Source organism: Anabas testudineus, chromosome 16 (genome assembly GCF_900324465.2).
Source record: "Anabas testudineus chromosome 16, fAnaTes1.2, whole genome shotgun sequence".
NCBI classification, from domain to species: domain Eukaryota; kingdom Metazoa; phylum Chordata; class Actinopteri; order Anabantiformes; family Anabantidae; genus Anabas; species Anabas testudineus.
The window spans coordinates 5,615,183-5,638,074 of record NC_046625.1 but is presented as its reverse complement, the minus strand read 5'-3'; the positions used below and the strand labels follow the sequence as shown (position 1 = coordinate 5,638,074).

General features: G+C 39.7%; 2 protein-coding genes across 4 annotated transcripts; one reads left to right on the top strand and one right to left on the bottom strand.

Moving 5' to 3' along the window:
* The first annotated feature begins 4,198 nt into the window (after nt 1-4,198).
* Nucleotides 4,199-18,850, top strand: fli1rs (Fli-1 proto-oncogene, ETS transcription factor-related sequence). Of its 3 annotated transcripts, none has more exons than XM_026370709.1 (10): nt 4,199-4,354; nt 9,881-10,086; nt 11,067-11,230; nt 13,299-13,502; nt 14,473-14,550; nt 15,945-16,013; nt 16,126-16,188; nt 16,997-17,044; nt 17,294-17,380; nt 17,792-18,850. In XM_026370709.1, the coding sequence occupies exons 1-10, from the start codon at nt 4,337-4,339 to the stop codon at nt 18,313-18,315; spliced, it is 1,461 nt and encodes a 486-aa protein (XP_026226494.1). In that variant the 5' UTR covers nt 4,199-4,336; the 3' UTR covers nt 18,316-18,850. The 3 variants fall into 3 exon arrangements, with proteins under 3 accessions (XP_026226494.1, XP_026226497.1, XP_026226496.1); XM_026370711.1 differs by lacking the exon at nt 4,199-4,354 and adding an exon at nt 4,401-4,909; XM_026370712.1 differs by lacking the exon at nt 17,294-17,380.
* Nucleotides 18,851-19,057: 207 nt separating this feature from the next.
* On the bottom strand, nt 19,058-22,297 carry zp3d.2 (zona pellucida glycoprotein 3d tandem duplicate 2). Its single transcript, XM_026370136.1, has 8 exons — nt 21,727-22,297; nt 21,017-21,132; nt 20,810-20,913; nt 20,394-20,568; nt 20,164-20,269; nt 19,965-20,050; nt 19,802-19,875; nt 19,058-19,401 (listed from the first exon to the last, which is right to left on the bottom strand). Exons 1-8 carry the CDS (start codon nt 22,213-22,215, stop codon nt 19,058-19,060), a joined length of 1,494 nt encoding a protein of 497 aa, XP_026225921.1. The 5' UTR covers nt 22,216-22,297.
* Between the last annotated feature and the right edge of the window lie 595 nt (nt 22,298-22,892).

Genomic DNA, 22,892 nt, shown 5'->3' with positions numbered 1-22,892 from the left:
TGACACTGTGATAGAGACACATTAATGATCAATCAACTCACAACAAAGTAAGAGTTTGAAAGTGAAGGATGGAGATGAAAGGGGAAAGAAGTCAGAAGGCGACAGTACAGATGTTATAAAGTGTGTGAACATTGTGCAGTTGTGCATGTGTCTGGTGTGAACAGTAAAGTGTGCAGTTTGGGGCTGTGTGGCAGCTAGTGACACAGGGACGAATGGATTCCAATAAAAATGAATCTAAAATGTGGAGCTGCAAACAAACTGCCTCTAAAACACAAAGACGATGTATCTCAGAATCCACCGTGACCTACTTCAAAAAGCTGAAGCTTTTAGAAAAGCCATCACAGTCTGCTAACCTGCACTAAAATATAATAAAAGGAGAAGTGCCTGAAAACCATATCAGGAATAGAAAGACACTAAACTGGCTGCAAACAGTGTTCGCAAACTGTGATTCGTGCAAAAGGTGGATTGAGTACTGACTCCATAGGGTGCCCAGTGTTTTAAAAATTTCATGTTTGTGAACTTTTTCACTTTCAGTGATAAAATAAAAAGTAAGTACTAACATCTGAAGAAAGGCTCATTTTAACGCCTGGTGTCTGCAGATGATACATTTACTTACATTACACGTGAAACATCAACTACATGTGAGGCCAAACCCGTGCACACAGCTGGATATAAACAACAAAGCATAAAGCACACGATAAATCAAAGATTACTGAGACATTACTGAGTTACTGAACAGTCACTGCACTACATCTCTCATTTCAATGATTACTAATGGATGGTGTAGAATAATAATGTAAACCTGCTCAATATGGTCATAGATGTTAGTTAATTGAGTCCCACTATAGATAAAATATGATTCCCACAGTGATGATCATGATATTTTAGATTATTTCTCTACATTAAGGGACATAAATGCGAAGAATAAATAATAAATGACATTTTTAACAGCTGGTTTATTGAGTCAATACTATAAAGTCACAGCATCTTCTCCAACGTGAGTATTTGATGGTTTCAGTCAGTTGCAGAATCTAGTTTCCACCTTCTAATAGTCCAAAAGATGAAATAATTGAGATAATAATTAGCATTAAAAACAACATCTCAAATAAATAACATGATAAATAAACATAATGCACAAGATTAACCTTTTAACTTAACTCACAGATCAGTCAGCATTGCTGTTGGTATGTGTTGTTTAACTATGGATATGAAGAAGGGTTTTTTTACAAGGTATAAGGTCTACACATAATCAGTAGTTTGACATTTATATTGAATAAGAAACACAAATGAAAAACTACAGGAATGTAGATTGTTGTGGTGAATAATTAGCAACCGAAACAATAAACAGAGTATTTTTACTCTGAATGGCCTTCAGAGCTGCGGCTCTTCTGATTGTCTGACAGACGGGACACTCACTTGGGTGGAGGCTTTTGAAATCAAAGCTATGTCAGTCGGTTTTTAATGAGGTGGGAGGAAGAAAAAAAAAATCTCTGTATCTTTAGAAACCATTCGACAAAACAATGGCCTGTAAAAAAACACACACACAAGTAGCTGCTGAAGAAAGTCTGAAATCACGGCGTGAGTGGCTGCAGCAGATAAGACCGAGCCCAGAGCCTTGTGTAAACAAACTATTCTCCTCCGACAGGGAAGAAAACACACACACACACACACACACACACACACACACTGAGGGCCAACTCCATCTGGAAAAGTGGAGCCGGGTGAAATCGTGCGCGTCGGTGAGTCGTGATTGGGAGCCCCACCTCAAGACAAGGACACAACGGGATGAAGTTACACAACACGTGAAGTGATTAACAATCGTCGTTCAGCTCAGGAATCCACCTAGATTAACTGCACCGTGTGTCATGGAACAAGACAAGAGTGAAATCATAACGAGACCAGAAGTATGGACAGGGCGCTTTAATATATTACAATTTAAACAGCTTCCAACTGTTTCTTGTTCTTATTTCTAAAGTTGCTGATCCACTTTATTGGTTTTAATGTTTCCTCGAAGTATTTCAACTGTGGCCATTCAAGCACAAATAAAAGAGCAACATGTCTTAACTGTTTATTTTATTTTTTTATTTAGCATCTTGAAACTGTAGGATTACAGTAACAATACTTTAGATTTCAAATACCTTTATGAAGCTAAGAAGAAAATAAATCTATATTCAAAATGTTAAAGGTAAAAGTAAAAATAAAAATAAAAATACTTCCTACACAGAAGTTGGCTCCTGTCAGTGTCATCGTGTGGTTTGTTTATGATACTTTATCTACAAAACAAGTGTTATTTAGCGGAATAAACAAAAGGTAGCACGAAAGCACAAGTACTGTAGTGAAACTAAATGAAACTACAATATTTGAGTACATATACTCAGTTACTTCCGACCACTGTGTATTTTGGGCTACTTTTGTCTTTTGTTCAGATGTTTAAGTTTTACACACTGGACACTGGACTTCAGAGACACATTTGAGGAGAGATACAGAAATTACAGAAGAGCCTTTTGGCTCATATTCATTGTTTTGATAATTACCCCAAAAATTAGCTGTTTTCAAGAAGCACCATCGATCACAAGTCAACAAGTGATGTAACTTGAATCAGCATCAGTTCAGGCTGAAGGCCACGAGTTGATGCAAAGAAATGCACCTATCTAAAAAACAAACCTGCATGAGGACACTGTTGTGGAGCTGGTTTTGATGTTTACATTCTCATCTATCCACAAGTTGATAGATGAACATTAATTTCAGGGACAACAAGAACAAGATGCTGTGGCTCCACCAAGCCCTGATCTCAACCTGGGACGGGAGAGAGAGAAGGTGCTGTGGCACAGAACTGTTCTCCAAGATGCTGCGAAGAACCTTCACCTGCCCGACATGGTTTACTGCTAAACCTCACTGATGTGTGACATTATTTTCAAGAGCATCTTCACTTTACTTTAGTGAAATATGCACTAAATAATTTAGACCTTATTATGAGTTAGTAACTTTTCCACAGTACTGAACATAAGATAAGATAAAATAGACTTTTAATAATTATACAGTGGGGAAATTCTCATGTTTACAGCAGCAGAGGGAACAGAAACAAGAACAAAAATATCTACAAAAATGTGGATTGAGATTTTGAGGATTGAACACTGCCCCTCCCATGAATACTGTACATTGCGTAACACCTACAGTTTCATATTCACTGTGTAAATGTGTTGCTGCACTCTAATGGCAGTGGTACATGAAAGTTCTATAAACTTTATTTAAATTAAAGTTAAGTGTCGACACAGTTAGTCTAACATTTAATTAACTTAAAATACTAATTGTCAGTTGAGCACATGATCCATTTTATAAATAAATGTATCACAAGTTTAAAGTGTCATGTGATATTTGACAGTTAATGAGTCACAAAAGTGACAACACGTGGCCTACTGTAAAATACACAGGTGTTTTGTTTTTTTGTTTGTTTGTTTTTTTGTGGGGGGGGGTATGCATTGATGATGAGTCATGAATCCTTCACACATAGGTCCAGGCCTAGACCAAAAAATAAACATAAATAAATCAACCTGCGACTGCTGCACCCCTGCAGTACAGATGTGGACCTGTTGATGTATAGTTTTTATTATTCCCTCTTCTCTTTGCATTTACACCTGATAGACTGAGTTGTATCTTCTATCTGTCCTAACATTGTCTGGTCTGTTCTAACACTTGTGAACAGTCTGGTTGGTGGCTGTTTATTCACTTACACACGTGACATGCCACATCTGCAACAGCACAAACACAAATGCAATTAATGTCTTTAATTTTAGTCAAACACTGCGTTCAACAGACTTTAGAACCACAAAAGCTATTTTTTGTCTCTCTCTACAGGGGTATTCTATAGGCGGGGGCTCCTTTCATTTTCACTGTGGTTAAACTATTGCAAAACGCAAAGAATGTGTTGTTTCAACTGTTGTGTTGTGTTGTGTTTACGCTCTCACATCTAGTCTCCAGGTAGGATTTTTACGCATTCATCTAACACACACACACACACACACACGCACACACTAAGTACAGTGCTTTTTGTTTTGCCTCATGAACAGTAAGAGTTGGTTTCATGAGAAGCAGTTTCATGCTTTCAGTGAAGAGTGACTTCACTTCCCAATTTAGAGAGCGAGAGAGCGAGAGAGAGCGAGAGAGAGGGGAAAAAAACTTGTCATCCGGTTATGGTCTGTGAGCAAAAAATTGTAACTGCAATGGTTTGCGCCATAGAGCCAATGCGCCCCTGCATGAATTGAAGTGAGGTTAGAAGGCTAAATTAGCTGTAACATTTACAAAAAGACTAAATGACAAAAACTGCGAGGCTGCTGCAATGGACTGTACGATAAAGGTACGTGTTTGATTTGTTTTTAACGCTGCTGCTGGTGGCGATAATGACAGGCGGCCACCCACAACAGCCCTGAGTCTGCTGAGTGAGAGAGTCAAGGCGGTGATGCGAGCTCCCCACTCTTTCCTTCTTGTACAAAATTTCCTCTTCCTTCCCGTTCGTGGTTGTATGTCGGCTCTATAATAACACAACTAACCACTACATCTTTACACTCAGATAAAAACACTAATTGGTGGCCGGTAAGACGCGAAAGAGGATTTCCAAACGCACGAGTTTTGTTTTTTTTTCCCCAATTGCAGCGTTTAATCGAACTCGTCTCTCACCATCCACGGAACCACAAAACAACAGCAAAACTAACGCATGGAGAGCGAAATTACTTAACAATTTGGGGACTGAGAAACGTATTATTTTTCCCTTTAACGAACAATAAGTCGTTGAAGGAGTACGGGACTTTATTGGTGCGCACAAGACAGGTGTCCTTGAAAGCGCCATGGATCAGTGTGGATACATGAGAGCTCCTTTCAAAGAGCAGGAGGATCCATTTCCATCAGATGACTGGTATTTCACATTTGATACTATTGCAGCGACACCTGTTTATCTTCTCCTGAACACCACAATGCCGTTAATTGCTTCGATATCTTGTCTTCCTAGAAACGCAGCAATAGAGGCCTTGATGTCAGGAATTCAAAGCATTATGTGCTTTTTATTAAATGTTTAATAACAATAGAAAGTAATAACTGCGCAATGACACAAAGTCTAACATTGTAATGTAGAAAATCTAATTCTTAAACAAATGTGCGTCTAACAACCCGTTCAACATGGGGCCTTGATGCTTTTATTAATTAATTTTTCTTCAATTAAATATTCTCGTACCTTCTGAGAAATTTCTCTTGAATTGAACCAAATATTATTACAGATATTGTTGCTTTGCCAAATAAAAAAATTGGATTATAAAGGATTATAAGGAATTACTTACTAAACTTAATGTCTTATTCAGCCTGTTGTAAAACGAATGCAATTGAAAAAGGGACCTGAGTGGATTGAGGAACTAATATTTGTACTCATTTCTCTCGTTTCGTTTACAGCAAATATTTAAAGGCATATTGATGATTGCAATTTCGATCAATTTACATCGTTTTCGTTGAGATACTAAAAGCAGAGTAATTAAAAAGGCCTGTGCAGGAAGCTGAGGTTGAACAGAGGACATGTTGGAACGAAAGCTTCATTAAATTCTTTTACAACATGTTTTATTTCATGTTTTCCTTCTTTAAATGTTGGCTCAGATGTGGTATCCTCGTTATTATTCTGATAATTATTCTCTTGAACTCTTTTGCTACAGATTGTGCGTTTGAGGTTATTTTAAGTATAATTTATAGCTGCAAACGGGAGCACTTGTCAGGTGTCGTTATCTGAACTCTGCAGGCTTCCTGTCTCAAACCTCAGACTTTCCGCACTCATTTCCGCCCCCTGGACCAGAAAAAAATGTCAAAAAGGCAACAAAGCCTTGCCAGAAAGAAACGAGTGGACAAACTCGGGCTTTGCAGCGTTTTAACTCTTCACTGCGGGATCGCACAGGCTGGGCGGTGATGGGGGAGCCTGGCTGAGTATTTTGCGGCCTGCAGAGGCCTCCGTGCTGCCATGCCTCGAACTGTGAAAACCGCACCGTTGTTTGTGTAGCAGAAAGTGCAGCTGCTCAGGCCTTTGCAAAATCAGCTTGCTTTAACTTTTACTTCTGCTTTCTGCCACTTGCCTCAGACATGGGCAAGACAGAGAGCTGTGCATTTGCACAACTTAATCTCTGGCTACACCTCATTTTTGTGTCCTTGTGGTTTTCTAATCCATTTGAATACAATCCCCTGTAACATTTACAAGAGCTAAAACATGCATTTTACTTTATTATTAAAATACACTCAATGTATCTGGAAGTTTTTTAAGGTGGAGTCAAATGTAAAAAGAGCTCTGTAAACAAAATGCACTGAATTTCTAGAAACACATTAAAGAAAACACCTATATCAATAAGTTCAGTGCCAGTTTCTTATTTAAACTAACAAGTTTGGTACCGAACTGTGTCCCCAAATCAGCTTCTTGAATGCACCACAAATAAGAATAGGTGTTTCCAAAAATATGGAGGCAATGATCTACCTAAAGGCACATCATAAAATTACTAAAAATAAATCAACAAGTATAAATCCTGTTCTTTGCGTGCAAAAAAGCAGCTGTTAACCACATCCTTGGTTGCACTTTGGGGCAATGGTTCCCAACCAAAAATCCCTTTAAACAAAGTGATGCCTTCTTACAGCCTCTGGTCATGAGTCCAATCTGTCCACATGATCTAAATGTATTTGAATTGTTTTAATTTGCCTGGAGAAGCAAAAAAAAAAACAAACATTAGAGTTAAAATGTATTGAACAAATTGACAAATGTTCGCTGAGATTTATCTTCCAACAACAGAAATATCAGAAAAGATCAGAAAACATGGTTTTAAACTTAACAGCAGAGTTGAAATGATTAGTCGATCAATCAAAATGGCTAAATGTGAAACTTCTTAAATATAATGCCAGATGGTGGGCTCTAGTTAGACAATACCAACAATATTCAGAATGTTTTGTTATTGAATTCTTGATAGTAACGTCACCTACATCAACATGCAGCATAAAATTATATCTAAGAGTAAAAAAACATTTTTAACAACTGTCTTTGGAGCAAAAGTTATTCACAGTCACTTATTTTACAAATTCAGGGCCTGGGATGTTATCACAGCAATATCAGCACCGTCCAATTCATAACATGTCTGCCAGCTAATGCTTTGTCAACCAGGCTGCTTTAATATCTCTACGAAAATGAATTGTTTGGAGCTGAACCTGTTAAACTACACCTCAGGTTAGGGTGGGAGTGAACCTGAAGTTAAACAGTGAATCTAAATTGTTATAAGAATATAAAAAGAAGAGTTTGAACATCTATGTCGTAAACAAGTTCTCAGTTTGGGCAAGAGTGCATGATGCAACCTGCAAAGCTGCTGACTTATAGCTGTGTCAAAAGTTTCCATGCAGGACTTCATGTTTGTTCTCTCACAGCAAGTGAAGGAGTCGAAGTGTTAACTCTAAAACTAAACACAACCAGCGTAAATGTTAGGACATCGAGGCACAAGGTAGTGTCACTCTCAAGCAGGTCATGTTTTCATAAGCTGTTTTGTGTCACTGAGCAACAGGCTGAAGCACACTGAACAGGAAGTGAGTTGTGGCATTGGCGGTCAGGCCGCATTTTGGTATATTTGTATCAGTGTCAGAGAGAGAGAGCGAGCGACAGAGAGGGAGAGAGAGAAAGAGAGGGAGAGAGCACAAGGGGAAGATAAAGAAAGAGCGGGAGCGTGTCTTCAGGTTGTGAAAGCATGAGCATGTCACTGAATGTACAGTGGTGAAAAGTCAATCTTATGAGCAAATATCCACAGTGTTGAGTGTTGAGCATGAAAAGAAACGTCGAAATATTCTTCTTAGCCACGAGGTACAACTGTTCACTATCATGCATTCTCATGAGAATTTGTTGTCGGCAGGCTGTTTCATCCCGCTTTCAGTCAACTGTTTCACTTCTGCAGTAAACGGCCTCTGAAGGCACCCAGTGTGTGAAAGGACGACTGGGGGAAAGAGGACAACACAACAGAAGTATAACAAAGCAACCAGGAGTACACCAAGTCCTGCTAAACATTTGCTGCATGTATTTTACGCTTTTACGTACCATGCACAATCACATCTTATGTATAAAACATTTTCTGACTAGTTAGGTAACTAGGTAGTTACAACATTTAAAGGGGAAGTCCATTGATTTAACACAAGGAAGTCTGTTTAAAGGTACTTGGGAGTAGGCTACTGCATTCATCAATAAAGTCATGTAAGGCCTTTTGTTGCTCCAAGAGCTCCAAGAAGTCTGAAGAGCTGCTTCGTGAGATCTCACCTATAGTTCGGTGTCTGTTGGTGAAAATAAAACCTTAACCACAACCCTGTAGCCTGATCACTTTGAGGCCACTTCAGTCAGAGTCAGTTGGACAAAGTTGAGAGCAGCATAATCTCAGTTTATTAAAAAAAATGGGGGTTTTTTGTGTCTTCAGGACATATTTATTTAATGTTAAATCAAGATTTAGCATTTTAATATCAATCTTTTGCCTGTGATTGTTAAAAAAAAACACAGCCAACGCTGCAAGTAGCAGCAGCAGCAGCAGGTTATTGACATGCCACACACACTGCTGACTTGTGTATCAGTTTCTTTGCAGCCTCGAGGAAATGCCAAACTGTGTGCCATGCATTAAGATGCAGTTAACAATGCTCAAGCAACAATTGAGCTAAAAAAAACATACAGGCAAGAAAAAAAAGGCGAGAAAAACAATGTGAAGGCGGCACTTCAATCAAGGCTATACTCTTCGCGCTGCCCAGTGAACCTATTCCCCCCCCCCCCCTCCCGATTGCAGACCTTTAGGGTTGTTTTCCAGCTTTAAAATGACCCACATTTTTTACTCTGTGCCCCCCTCCTCCACCACTTCCTCTCCCTTGGCCTGTGCCAAAAGGTTCCTCTGCACATGGCGGCCAGGTTTCCTGTAGGCCACTGAAAAAGCACGGCACTGACGTACGAGGCCCAAAGACAATGCTCAACTCCTCTAAACAAACACGCACTTGCACCCACTTAGGCCGCTGTGGTCTCATCTCACATGCAAAGGCAAAATTTGTGCAGAGGACCAAACGACAGGTCCGACATTTGCCCTCTCGAAGTGCGTGGAATGAAAGTGCCATCTTTGGGTGGTTTTGAGGCTGAGGGTTTTGTAGGTGCTGAACACAGGAAGACAGACTTAAATCTCGATTAGACTCCACCTTGAGCTAACACCCCTCCTCCCTGCAACCCCGATCCTAACGACAAAATAAAACTGTGGTTAAAGTTACTGATGTTCTTTAAGATTAGGCAGCCTCCTTACTACAGCCTTCACACTATTTCTAAACTGTATTCTTGCCATTTCACTCCTGAGTGTTTTTCTTAGAGGTTTGATAAAGTTATCGCTCTGCTTGTTTAGATAGAACTTGTAAAGTTTCCACAGGGGAATCCCAGTGAATTGTAAGTATTATAACATGCGTGATTGTCATCTTGAATCTTAACATAGTTAAAAAAAAAAAAAAAAAAGGTGAGGTCAAGAAAAGTCAACAAGAAATGGACTCAACTCTTAAAATCTATTGTTGAAGAACCTCTGAGGAAGTAAAGAGAACTGGTGGAACTGAACAGATAAAAACAAGTCAGTTTATACAATAACAATTACTTTAAAAAACACGCCCATTATAATACTCCATCAATGGCAATGTACTCAGCAGAAAAGGGGAAAGGCGTTACTGTTGGTTATAGACTTTATATCTCATGGTTTCTGACACAGTACATGTGATTTGGTGTAATCTTCTTTTAATCTCTTCATATGTACTGAAACATCCTCGTGGACTGAACAGGTTGTGACCGGGCACTTTAATGTCAGACACTGACCGCTGTTGCTCTGTTGGGCAGGAAGCACTGTCCGTAGTGAGTGAGGATCAGCAGATCTTCGAGCCGTCCTACCCTGCAGCCCCGGCCATGCACATGAAGGCCGAGATGACGTCGCCCGGCGGATTCAGCCAGACCTCCAAGCAGAGTCCGGAGTCCACCGACTCAGAGTGGGTGGGGTCAGCGGCGCAAAATCCTGGGAAGAGAGGAGAACACGTCAATGGAACCAGGTGAGTCAGGATTGACCAGGGCCACAGGGGAGCACAGATTCCCAGATTTTGTGACTGTGTCTTTGTTAGGATCCATGTCAACATTCAGGGTTTTTCCACACTCTGTAAATATTTCTTACTTAAGTCATCATAATTGACAAACATGTCATTAATGTTTCCATTTTAACTGAGGAATCAGTGACAATAGTTCCAAATAGTTTCTTTCACTACATTTAACTGATATCTACAATAACTTGATAATGAAACATGTTCAAGTTAAAGCTGTTTCCCTCTGAACTCTGGTTTCACATAACAATTTAACATCTTTTCTTTTTCCCATCTCGTGATTTATCTCATGAGCTCACAGATTCATCTGGCGAAACTCTGCAGGACGAATCAATTAAAACTAATTTCACCTCAATCAGTAACCTGCTCTTTACACATTTGTACATTAGCATTATAGAATAAAGTCTAAATATTTCTATTCTAATACAGACAATAGAGCTTAGGCGAAATTTTTGTTCTTTTACATAAGTAACATTATACATGCAGTGGAAGCTGTGGAGTTTTTCTGACACATAAACAAACCTGAAACTCTAAATATCTTTTTGTTTGCAGTTACTGAGTAGAGATTTCTGCAAACATTTAATGTCTTGGCAAAAACATCTGCTGCAACTGGCTCAACGTTACTTCCAGCTCACTCCTTACAGACCTTTTTACAGATCAAGTTGCTAAGACACAGTACAGGACTAAATTTATAATTAGTCAGCTACAGATATTAACAAACACCACAAGAGGAAATGTACTTGCAGTCAGTTGAAACTGTGAAATCTATGATGCACTGCCAGAGATTAACAGCCACACTAATAAAAATCTCATTGTTTGAAAAGATAGCAGTTCTTGTAGCTATGTAAATCGATGTATCTCACTGTGAATCCAAACTTCTTCTCTATGTTTTAATTAATGATCACTGCTTAACACAGTGCCTCTGTATGTTTTAGCCGTGAGTCCCCTGTGGACTGCAGCGTCAAACGCTCCAGACACATGAGCAATGACGGGGCCCCAATGTCATACCAGGCCTCATACCCAGAGCCACGAGTCAGCCCCCAGACTGCCACCCCACCCAGCAGCGGGACAGAGGAGAAGAGGGTCATCGTGCCTGCAGGTGAGCTGACTCACTCGCATGAGCTGGCAGTCATCCTTGATCAGCCTCCACACACGACATTTCCAAAGAACCGACCTAACTGGGCTCAAGCAATATCAATAACTGAATTAAACATGGGCGCAGTGTGTTTGTGCTTCTCACCCTTTTTCTGCAAACTGCCACCACTCACTATGATTCTCCTGTACCACAGATGTCAGCTTGAGCATGATATCACAATGATACATGGATGTTATTTTAAAAGTGTGAAGCCTAAAGAGTAAATTTAACTCTCATAAGTCTGATGCTAACAAGAGAGAGAGAGAACATGCAGGAATAGATGCGCGATGGGCTGGTATGGGTATTTTTATTTGTAATCATTCGAATTCTGTTTTTAACCCTATAATATTAAAAGGATCAATTACTAGTAGCCACATCTGTAATCATACTACTGAGATATATAGAGATATGCCATATAAATATCAGTAGATGGTATAGATAGAGGTTTTGAAAAAGGATATGAAAAATACATAATGCAGTAAAACCAACCATTAAAACAGAGAAGATCAATCCTGCACCAATTAAAGTTACAATGCCTTTATTTCTATAATTATGGCAGCCGTGTGTTAAAGTTAAAGTTCCTTCATGTTTGATCTAAACATTGTAAATGACCTGGATAATTAATTTCCCCACTGTGGGATGAATTCAGGTTTATCTTAGTTATCATATAAAAGACTGGCAGTAATGGGTCATTACTATCCAAGAAGTCATAGTCAAGACTTAAACGAGCTAATACACCTTATTTCATGCTCAACCGTGCATGAATCACAGGTCCAGTCGTTGAAAAACTAACCTGATGATAAATTTGCTCTTCTCTATTTTGCACAGCTTTCATACCGTTCAAAGCAGCATGAGTCAGTGTCTGGAGGGACACCACTTTAGAGCGGTGCAGTTGACGCTACAAATGTAGCCCACTAGATTAATCACCGAGTTATTCTGCTTTATAATACTCGGATATTATTTCACTGCAGAATGTGTTAAACAAGGACAATCTGGATTTGAGGGTGTGGAGACCTCTGTTCATGACTAAGGCTCCTGCCTAATATTACGGGCAATTCACAATCATTGTTGGCTACTGGAAATGAGTTTGCCTTCCTGACTGAATATAGTGAATTTTATTTATGTTTTAAATCAATTTAAAAATTAAATGACCACCATTTAAACGTCCTGGGATAAGAAGAATTTAAAAGTCAGTCTGTGAGTTACTGCAATTAACAGGCATCACAGCAAAATACACCTTTGATGAACAATAAAAATACACTATGTATATACATATATATATAAAAAATACATTTTAGATTAGGTAAAACTAGGTATCTGTTTACTCAAAGTGGTTATACCCACCCTACTACTCATTTACAATCAGTCTCAAAATCACACATATCACATCAGGCACTTTTATTTCAATAGTTTCCTGTGTTGTTCATCTCTCGTATCCTACAACCAAATCATGTTCAGTCAAAGACTTTTTTTAGAGCATTTCTAAAAAGACACTCCTCCCTCCATCCTCTAGTCTGTTTTCTACTTATAGGTAGAAAATACTCAACAAATATGTTCAACAAGTTAAACTGTCATTTCTCAGTATATGCAGATTGAATCACATCTGGTTTTAAACTTAGTCACAAAATCTGCTGCTCTTACAAGCATGTCTTAAATTTAAATTAAAGCTAAGGACAGAGAAAGCGCCTTTCAACCGATCAACATGAAAGCAGCCGTCATTCTGGTTGACGAAGCTGAGGCGTTCAAGTGTGACAAATAAGCACAATAAGCATGTTTTAGTGGAGGATAAAGTATTTGCACAGGAAATCCATTATGAAAATTAGTTTGACCACAGTCATTTATGATCATTTCTGTATGACTCTTCTACCTGCAACTTCCTGTTTGTGACTTTTTAAACCACCAGCACCAGATCAGCATTCATCACAATTTACAAGTTCAAATATCATTTGCATTCCAGGCAGCTTAAAGATTTATTGTCTAACAAAGGACATTGTTTCTATGTGAATCTCCTCCCTCCACCCTTTGATGCCAGATCCTGAGGTTTGGACACAGGACCACGTGAGGCAGTGGCTGGACTGGGCCATCAAGGAGTACGTCCTGGAGGAGGTGGACGTCATGCTCTTCCAGTCACTGGACGGCAAGGCTCTGTGCAAGATGACCAAGGAGGACATGATGCGTCTCACGTCTGCCTACAACGCAGACATCCTGCTCTCGCACCTTAATTACCTCCGGCAGAGTAAGGCTCGCCATGCGCCTGAGATATCTCTCATCAGCTGATAATATTGTTTGGTGTTCATCACCTGTCAGATTGCCACAGTGTAAATGTTGTTTCATTGTTCTTTGGCCCAAAGTATTTTATCTGCAGGAACAGAAATCAGACAGGAGGCTTTGTGGATATTTTACTGTGATATTCAGTATGAAGTACAAAAACAGAGTCTCTGCACAGTTCACACAGTTAAATGTAATGTGTGGTTATACCAGGAATATCAGTGAATAATGTTTTGTTTTGCTTTTACCGTTTTATGAAGTTACACACGATTAAACTATTCTTAAAAATAATAGAAAAGTCATTAATGGCAGATTCTAGAAAAATATGCAGTTGTGTAGCTCAATTGATCATGTGGGCCAAATAACTGAAGCGCCTTGTAACATGGAGCATTTACAGAGGTCACTGTTTTTTCCTGCTGAGGCTAGAAGAACATGATGTTATCTGAGGCTGTTAGCCATGTTGTTAAACTAATTTGACGTCTTCAGCAAGTGTTTTGGCCGCTGTTCCTTTTTTCCTAACACAGGTTTTCTGTGTTTAGCATGTATGTCATTGACATATATGACACATATGTTAATATGAGATTTCGATACATGCTGCATTACATCCCTGTAGTGTTTATGACTGATGAAGCAGCGGTAGTATAGCTTCTACAAACACTGTTAGAAATATAAATCAAAAGAAGACCATTGGCAGCATTTACAAGCTTTAGAAAAAGACCAGTCATCATGGGTAGAGACTTCATGGTGATATTACCACACAATGAAAGCAACATGCTGAAATATAACTGAAACTGAAAAGTCCTCAGAGATTAATTAAACCTTAATGTCTATAATTTATTTCTGAAATACTATTCATGAAAGGCACCAGTAATTTTTGTTTTATCCATCTTTAAAAAAATCAATAATATAATGTTCATTTTTGTCTGTCTTTGTTTCAGGTAGCCCAACGTTCTCATACCCCACAACTCCCACCAACAACACACCACCACAACAACCTAGACTACAGGTGAAAGCAGGTGAGACCATCCATTCCTACTCTCCTTAACACCTAGTTTTCATTCAAAGGCCATGAAAAATCTATTTTTTTTGCACAGTTTAAGATTTGTTCACTTGTGTTTTCAAAATTAAAAATTTCTAAATCTCATTTAAAGAAATCTAATAAAATCACATATTCACCGAGCTGATTAGTTGCGTTTAAGTCTGGATAACTATAGACGTCTCCCTCCACCTCCAATAAAACAGTAGCTACTGAGATGCAGTTCTTGTTTCTTCATTTTAAACATCATCCCTGTTTAGACAGGATGTTAGGGGGAGGTGCGCAGTGAGACGAGACTGTTTGTGAGTTGGTGTTGAAATAATTCATGAAGAGAGCTAAAATTAGGCCACCGCAGCACAACTGTGTAATGGACAAAGGGGGAGTTAGTAGTTTGTCACGATGATGAGTGAGGGTGTTTGTGGTTGGAATCTAATTGTGTGCTTTTTTTTTTTTTTTTATTTTACTTGGCAGCTATATTTTAAACACACAAAATATTGAACCAGTGATTCTGACCTTTGAAACCTGAAAACAGTCAAATTTTATACAATTTCATGTGGCTAGATATTCATCTCAGCCTAAGATTTATTATCGATACTGCATTGAACTACTCAACTGCATTTAAAGTAGCTCCACATCCACTACTGATAACATTAAAAGGTTCCTTACACAATTAAAAATCTGTAAATAAAATAAAGTTTATTTAGTGTATAATACCTGTAATGATGCATTTTTAAATTGTTCCCCTTTAAAAATGTGGTATTTTTACTAAAGGACCTGCGTACTTAACTGTTCAGCACTTTAAAAGGGACACTTTTCTCCAAGATAACACTTTTCTCTTAGTTTTCAAGTTTAACTGCCACAGTTTCCCTTTAGTTACATTGTTGAGGTCTGTTTGAATGTTTCTGGGTGTGAGATCAAAGTTCAGAATTCAGGGTCACAAAAGAGCCCTGAGGAAATCTACTTGAATGACTTAGAGATTAAAAAAAGGTGCTGAGTTTCAAATGGTTTTTGGAATCTAAAATGCTGCTCGGTACAGCATTAGTCTCAGTTGACAAAAAACTTTGATGAGTCCAGAACTCAACAGCCAGTTTCAGACAGGAAGCAGCTGCACCAGCACAGGAAATGTGGGGTATGAGTCTGGCTCCTGGGACACAATTCACAATTTTGTGGCGACAGGGGTGGCCTGAACAAAAGAATGTTCACTCAAGAAACTATGGGTCACCTTCAGACCACCAGCGCTTATCATCCATTTGCTGACTTCCTTCCTACTATAGCTGACCTGTCCCAGTGTCCACTTCAAAGACTCGCTAAGCCACGTGCCTGTCAATGTCTTGTCTCATCTCATCTCATATCTGTGTTTGTTTGTGTGTGCAGAGAGCAGTTTTGATGAGATCAGCCGCAGAAACAGCTGGCCAACAAACACCATGACTCCAGTGCCTAAAGGTATGACAACTAAATTCTCGGACTTTACGGAACTGACGATCTGTTTTTCCCTAGAAACTGGTTTTGCCACAGCCGACAATAAGCTTCACATTTTCTTCTTTTTGATTTGTAGGTTCTTCCATGGATCACCAACATACCACAAGAGTTACAGAGCCCACTCCAAGAATTGTGCCAGGTATGAACGCAACCTAGTTTTATCATATTAAACCCACTGACATACAAGCACTCAAACCACTACTCTTATTTACACAGAGTGGTGGTTTGAGCTAAATGCTCATCGACATGCTGATGTGACCAAACACATCAGTAGCGAGTGACATCTGTCCCACTAGTTGTTTCTCCAGCTGGCACACGTGGGCATCAGTAAACAACAGAAGACCTACTAGTAGAATCACAACAAACTAGAGATGTGAGCAACACTTATGTTTATGTTTAGGCACTCACAGCACTTGGTTAAGGTTAGGGGAAGATGTGGTTTGGCTTTATAGTGAAAAGTTGAGTTTGCAAACAACATGCTTATTAACCGTTAAACCTTCAAACAAAAACCACAAGCTTTCACTAACCCTAACCAAAGTACTTTTGTTGCCTAAACTTAACCACACACAGGACTTTGGAGTTCAACCTGTGTCTGTGGTGTGGTAGTTGTGTGCTCTGTACATCTTCCATCCACACCCACCACCTTCTGTCGAACCACTTGCCATTAATAAAAGTAGCACTGAAACAAAATCCATCCAGTGATTATGTGCCCTTCATCACCTTTGCAGTTATGTTGCATAAGAACGTACTTTTTGTATGTTGAGATATCTGTCATGTGATGTTGATGTGTTGAGATATGGTGCATGTGATGTAAAACGTGTTTATCCAACCTTGAAAGCTTGGGGGGGGGGGGGGGAGAGAGACTAACAAGATTATTAAAGTAGTATGTGCAAGAAAGATAATGTATAAAAACAATGACTTAACATGCTTTTTTGCCCCCCTTACAGACCCGTATCAGACATTAGGGCCCATTAGCAGTCGACTAGCCAACCCAGGTAAGACTCTGAACCACGACAAGATAAAGCAACAACAATGACACAAATGAGGCCTTTACACTGTCCGCTTTGGCAACGTAAGAAAAAAAAAAAGCAAGCAAGGGCTGGCACACATGCCCTTATTTTCCAAAATGAAGTAAATGACAAGCAACACCTGTTGTGTCAGCACAATTGCATCACGCTTACACAGACATAAAATCTGGCTTCCCTCTCACCAAAATGACTGTTTGCCCTGCTGTTTCCTCACAGAAGGCCAAGCCCTCAGCTCATCCAAGAACCGAACAGGCAAACAAAGCCAATACAAGCTGCCTGACCCCAGCGCTCACAGGCCTGTGGGTAGGTTTTTGCCCTGTTGTCTGTCATTTCCTCCAAGCCACACAGTGAAAAGGTCACATTTGGTGGGGAAAAAAGCTGAATGAGATGTTAAATATAGATATTATGGTAGGAAGAGAACACATCCACAAGAAAACTAAGTAGTGCACCTTTTCAAAAGGAAAACTAAGGAGCTGCCCAAGGTCCTGGAATAACTGGATGCATCAATGAGTAACTTTTGACACCCCTTTATTCAAAACTCTAATGCTAGTTTTAAATGTTACCTAAAGCTCATGCATTGTTTTTACATACCAATTGCATCCTGTAAAAACACACCACAAACTTTTCTCAAACCTAGTACTAACAATTGTGCAGATTTTCTGTTTTGCTTCATCCACGTCCAGTTCCTTAATTCTACCTTTTTATTTCTTCCAGGTTCAGGGCAGATCCAGCTGTGGCAGTTCCTGTTGGAGCTGCTGTCCGACAGCAACAACGCCAACATCATCACCTGGGAGGGCACCAACGGTGAGTTCAAGATGACTGACCCTGACGAGGTGGCCAAGCGCTGGGGTGAGCGCAAGAGCAAGCCCAATATGAACTATGACAAGCTGAGCCGCGCTCTGCGCTACTACTACGACAAGAACATCATGACCAAGGTGCACGGGAAGCGCTACGCCTACAAATTTGACTTCCAAGGCATCTCACAGGCACACCAGAATCACACGTCAGATAGTGGGATTGTTAAGTATCCAAGTGACATGTCTTATGTCCAGTCCTACCACAGCCACCAGCCCAAAATGAACTTCATGAGTGGCCATCCTCCACCTATGCCAGTTTCCCCCGCCAACTTTTTCAGCTCTCCGTCGACATACTGGAACTCCCCCAACAATCCTATCTACCCTGGGTCAACCATGACCAGACATCCAACCACTCACTCCCACCTGAGCTCGTACTACTGAGGACAAAGCCTGTCACAGCTGAATGGGATAAAATGGGAGAGGAATCCAAGTGTGCCAGATTAAATGTGCACACTCCGTCAAGGACGTACCTGAGCTGAACCCTGTCATGAAGCTGATATGACGCTACGGTCTGGTGTATAAGGGCATTATGTCTGTATCACATTAAGAATGGACAAAGCATGAGAGTAAAGTGACTCCATGATGAATGGAAAGCATTGGTATTGTACTCATCCAAGACTTTTCTGAATATACTGATAAAATATATATTAACAGTTATTCAGTTGTTATGAAACCAAGTTTTTTTTTCCTCTCCATTTGTAAGTAATGTGTTTGATCGTAAAATGATGTAAAGGTGTATTTCACACCTTTTACTGTGTGAGTAGCATAATGGTTTTGTAACTTCTTTCTTCTTCATAGGCCGAAATTGCAGTTATCACATTTAATGGCCTGACATTTGTAAAAGATAAACTGTACAGAATGACTGTCATGTAGCACTGTAACATTTACTCATGATGTAATAAATGTTTGACTAGAACATGGACTCCAGTGACTGATTCTGTATTGAAATGTGGCATTTTGAAGTTTTTGTCTCTTTACATTATATGATCTCTTGTTTAATGTATATATTCATTTATGTACAGCCGTCGTGTGGATACCTGCAACTTACTCTCTGCATGAAAACGGAACCCTTACAAGTCTTAAAAGAGTAACATAACATAAAATAACATTTTGAACGTCAACTTTAATCATCAAAACCAAAGATTTCTTCAAATATCGTGTGTGGTTGTGAGACCAACTCCTCTGCCACAACAGCAGAGCCTGTCACCCGCCTTCCTCCATCCTCCTTCCCATCCCACCTCTCCCCTCCTGCTCTGAGCGGCCACTCCAATTTATTGCCCCCCTGTCCCATCTGAGTCACTGCTATAGCTTCAGGCTGTGAAACCATCGTCCATTCAGTCACCTCTTCCATCGTTTCCAGTTGAGGTGCTGTTGATGTCGTGGTGGAAACAGTCTTCCTCTTTGGGGTTGTGGCAGGTTTCACTCTAGGCTCTACTCTCCACGCTCTGGTGCTGATTAATTTGGTCACTGCAAAATGTTGAACTTTTTATATTAGCACATAATTTATCCACAAATTATAGCAGAGGTGTCCAATAGAAAAGTACTCCAGCCTTTTGTAAGTCACAAAGTACTTAATTGAGACATATAGCATCACATGAAACAAAGAAATTGAATCAAAGCAAGCCCAATATGAACTATGACAAGCTGAGCCGCGCTCTGCGCTACTACTATGACAAGAACATCATGACCAAGTTGTACGGGAAGCGCTACGCCTACAACTTTGACTTCCAAGGCATCTCACAGGCACACCAGAATCACACGTTAGAAATTACTACTTTAATAAACAACAAAACAATAGTGTGCAGAATGTCTTTTTCATGCCTTACATTAGTTGTATTAAGGAAAAATTAAAGAAGTAATGACTCACCTGTAGATGCAACAGATTCACAATTGGAGTCACAGCAGGTGCACACAGAGTCTGGCCCATACAATTCAACCCATCTGAGAAAAACAATGATGAAGACCAGATTCCTTTTTTCACTTTTCAATTTCTGAAAAAATTAAATAAAGAAAAAAAACAACGGACTAACCTTCCCAAAGTTGTGTCGTAGTTGCAGGACTTGGCTGTACGTGAAGGAACTGAACTACCCACAGATGTGGTGCAGTGCATGTAGAGCTAGAGGATAGACGTCAATAAATTGTTTCAGTCTTGTAGTGCTGTATTTAAACATACGCCTGATGATTTGTGGGTCTGCAGAAGCTCTAACACAAAAATGTCTCTTTGCTTACCCGGCCTGTCATTCCCTTGAACAAGAAGGCATCCACAGAGAATCTCACAGCATTGTTTTTATATGGGATGAACCTAGAGCGACGGTCCTTGCTTTCAACCATACACCTTTAACAGAAGGAAAGAAAAGCTGGCCATAACAAATGTTCATTTAATAATATAGGTAGAGAAAACTAAGTGAGAATGAATCGCAATATATCGAGTTCTTGTGAGAGAGCGATATGTGAATTACCCAAAGTTTGTCACAACTGGAAACTGAGGCTCAGAAGTGTGGGACTTCTCAGGAGTCGCATAACACGAGTGGACATACAGTCTTTCATCCTGGGACAACGACGCAGTCTGAGCCTCAAAGTACATGGGTTCCCCTAACATGTACTCATCTGATGCAGAAAGCCGCTCCCACTGAGCTGAAAGATGGAGAAAGGTTTGTAAAAGGATTGTTTGGTGAAAATCAAATGATAAGAAACATAATATGATTATTGTAAAGCAATTAATATATTAGTATGACCAAGTAATTCAACAGAATCAAAAGGATCTATTGGTGTATTGAAAACTGCTTTATAGTATCAATACAGTATTATTATTAGTGTTGTTCTTAACCCAAGATCTGAGAACTGCAGCAATCAGATGTGTTTCTGTGAGTTTTACCATTATGTGGAGTCAGAATGAACTTTGCTTGATTCTTCATTGGTTTGAAAATCTTGCGCATCTGTAGCTCTGGTGTGTAGCCAATTTTGTATGAATATTGGTACCTGAACAGGTAAATACATTCTCCTGGTTAAATACAAACTGTACATGTTTGATTTTAAAAGGCAAAAGAGTTTTGTTCACAATGATTTCTGAAGCCAAGCTCACCTGTTAAAGTAACATGCAACAGGCAGGGTGAAGGGCACCGTTCGTCTGATTAGTCCTTGGTGCCTCGGAGGGTGATATTGTAGCGTGTTCGAATAGGTCACCCTGTTATCAATTATCTGCAAAGATTTGGCTAAATAATCAAGCTTCTATTAACAAGACAAAGACTCAATATGTGTAAAGCTGCACTTTATGTGCACCAAGCTCCACCGGAGTCCTTCCATTTGTTATTGAGACAAGGTTGCAACTAACTGTATTTTATTATTATTTAATGTCAGATTTATCTCTACAGCTTTGCTCAAATAAATTATTGAGTCTGAAACATCAGAAAAATTTAAAATGTCATAAATAATTATAGTTATAAAAAGCTCTAAATCTATCTCACTCAAGAAAAACAGCAAGTTGTCACATTTCAGAAACTGGAACAATCCATTTTAGGCACTTTGATTAATTTATTGCTATTATGTACAGTATATTATTGTAATAGTTCCAGATTAAACTTCCACTGATAAACCAACACTCTTGAAGCACATTCACCCAAAAGTCTGTGACTATGTCCAGAACTGGTTTTAAGACTTTGTAATGAGGTTATTAGTTGGTTTCATTCTAGTCCTACTGCAAACAGCATTTATTTATAAACAAACCACTAAACAGAGTTTAGAGTTAAGATTCTCCTTCTTATTAGGACATAAAGTAAGATACTAGATAATCACCTGGCGTTTCGTCCCACACATGTCAATGTCATATTGAAAGTACAGGTAGTGTCTTGTAGTTCTACTGGCTCGACATGTCCCCAGTCTGAGCTGAGACTGTGCGTCCCCGGAGCCCAAAATGCTCTTCGACACCTGCACATGCATTTTGTTCAGCTCGCAGTAAGTCCTCACGGAGTCTCCAGACGCACTGGGCGGGGTGGTGGTGGTGCTGGGCCGCCGAAGCGGGAGCAGGATGTTCCGAACGGGCTCAGGTAAAGGCTCCAGTCCGGTGCCTCTGGCCGGAGAGAAATGCTCCTTCCTCACCAGCGGCAGCCTCGACTCCACAAACACGGGGAGGTGGAGGTAGGGCGGCGGCAGGGTCGGTGCTTCTCTCCGGGAAACTGTCTTCATCACCTGGACAGTTTGATTTAAAGCCGAGGCCAAAAGCGGCAGCACGACGAGCAGCGAAAGGTGAAAGAGGCGCTGAAGTCTGGCTGAAATGTGGCACATTTTAACGTTTAGGGTTTTAAAACATCTACCAGAACTGTAAATGTAAATGTAAATGTAATCCAGCACATCAGTGACTGTGTCTCCTCCAGGTGTACCCAAATTAACAGCACCTGCAGTTGGCAGATTAGACTGACAGCGACGCGGACCAATCACAGCAGAGAATCCGCCCACTCGGCTTTTATATGTTAGTGCTTCTCGTTTAATATCAAGCACTGTTAGTCTGACACCTGCTAAATCAATAATAATAAAGAAAGAAATAATGTGAGCATTACTATGTAAGTTCTGGAGTTATACGTTTTCTTGTTTTTTCTTTCTGCTTGATTTCTACTCACACATGGTCGAGAATCGGTTAAAAGTCATTTAATAATAGACAGTATAGCCTTTAAATGTATGTGTGTCTGCCTTGAAATGTGATTAATTACGTTTTATGTCATGTTTTATGTTTGGCAGAGCAGGGAGGCGTTCAAGTGTGCCAGCTTTGCATACGAGCACACACACAGGTCAGATCAAGTTGACCTCTGTGCAAAGGTTTCATTCATGTTGAGGGTTTCAGTAAAACACTGTCCAATACTGAAATGCTACAGTTTCAAATGTGGTTTCATAAATAACATAATGTTTCTTTACACTGAATTCACCACATTAAGACAGTTTTAATACTGTTATTATACACATATACT

Coding starts and splice junctions, on each gene's coding strand:
- fli1rs (XM_026370709.1), top strand. Junction 14,551..15,944: donor TAGACTACAGGTGAAAGCAG/GTGAGACCATCC, acceptor TTGTGTGTGCAG/AGAGCAGTTTTGATGAGATC. Junction 16,189..16,996: donor CACTCCAAGAATTGTGCCAG/GTATGAACGCAA, acceptor CCCCCCTTACAG/ACCCGTATCAGACATTAGGG.
- zp3d.2 (XM_026370136.1), bottom strand. CDS start 22,215: ATGTGCCACATTTCAGCCAGACTTCAGCGCCTCTTTCACCTTTCGCTG. Junction 21,133..21,726: donor TGTGTGGGACGAAACGCCAG/GTGATTATCTAG, acceptor AAATCTTTGCAG/ATAATTGATAACAGGGTGAC. Junction 20,270..20,393: donor CCAGTTGTGACAAACTTTGG/GTAATTCACATA, acceptor CTTCTGTTAAAG/GTGTATGGTTGAAAGCAAGG.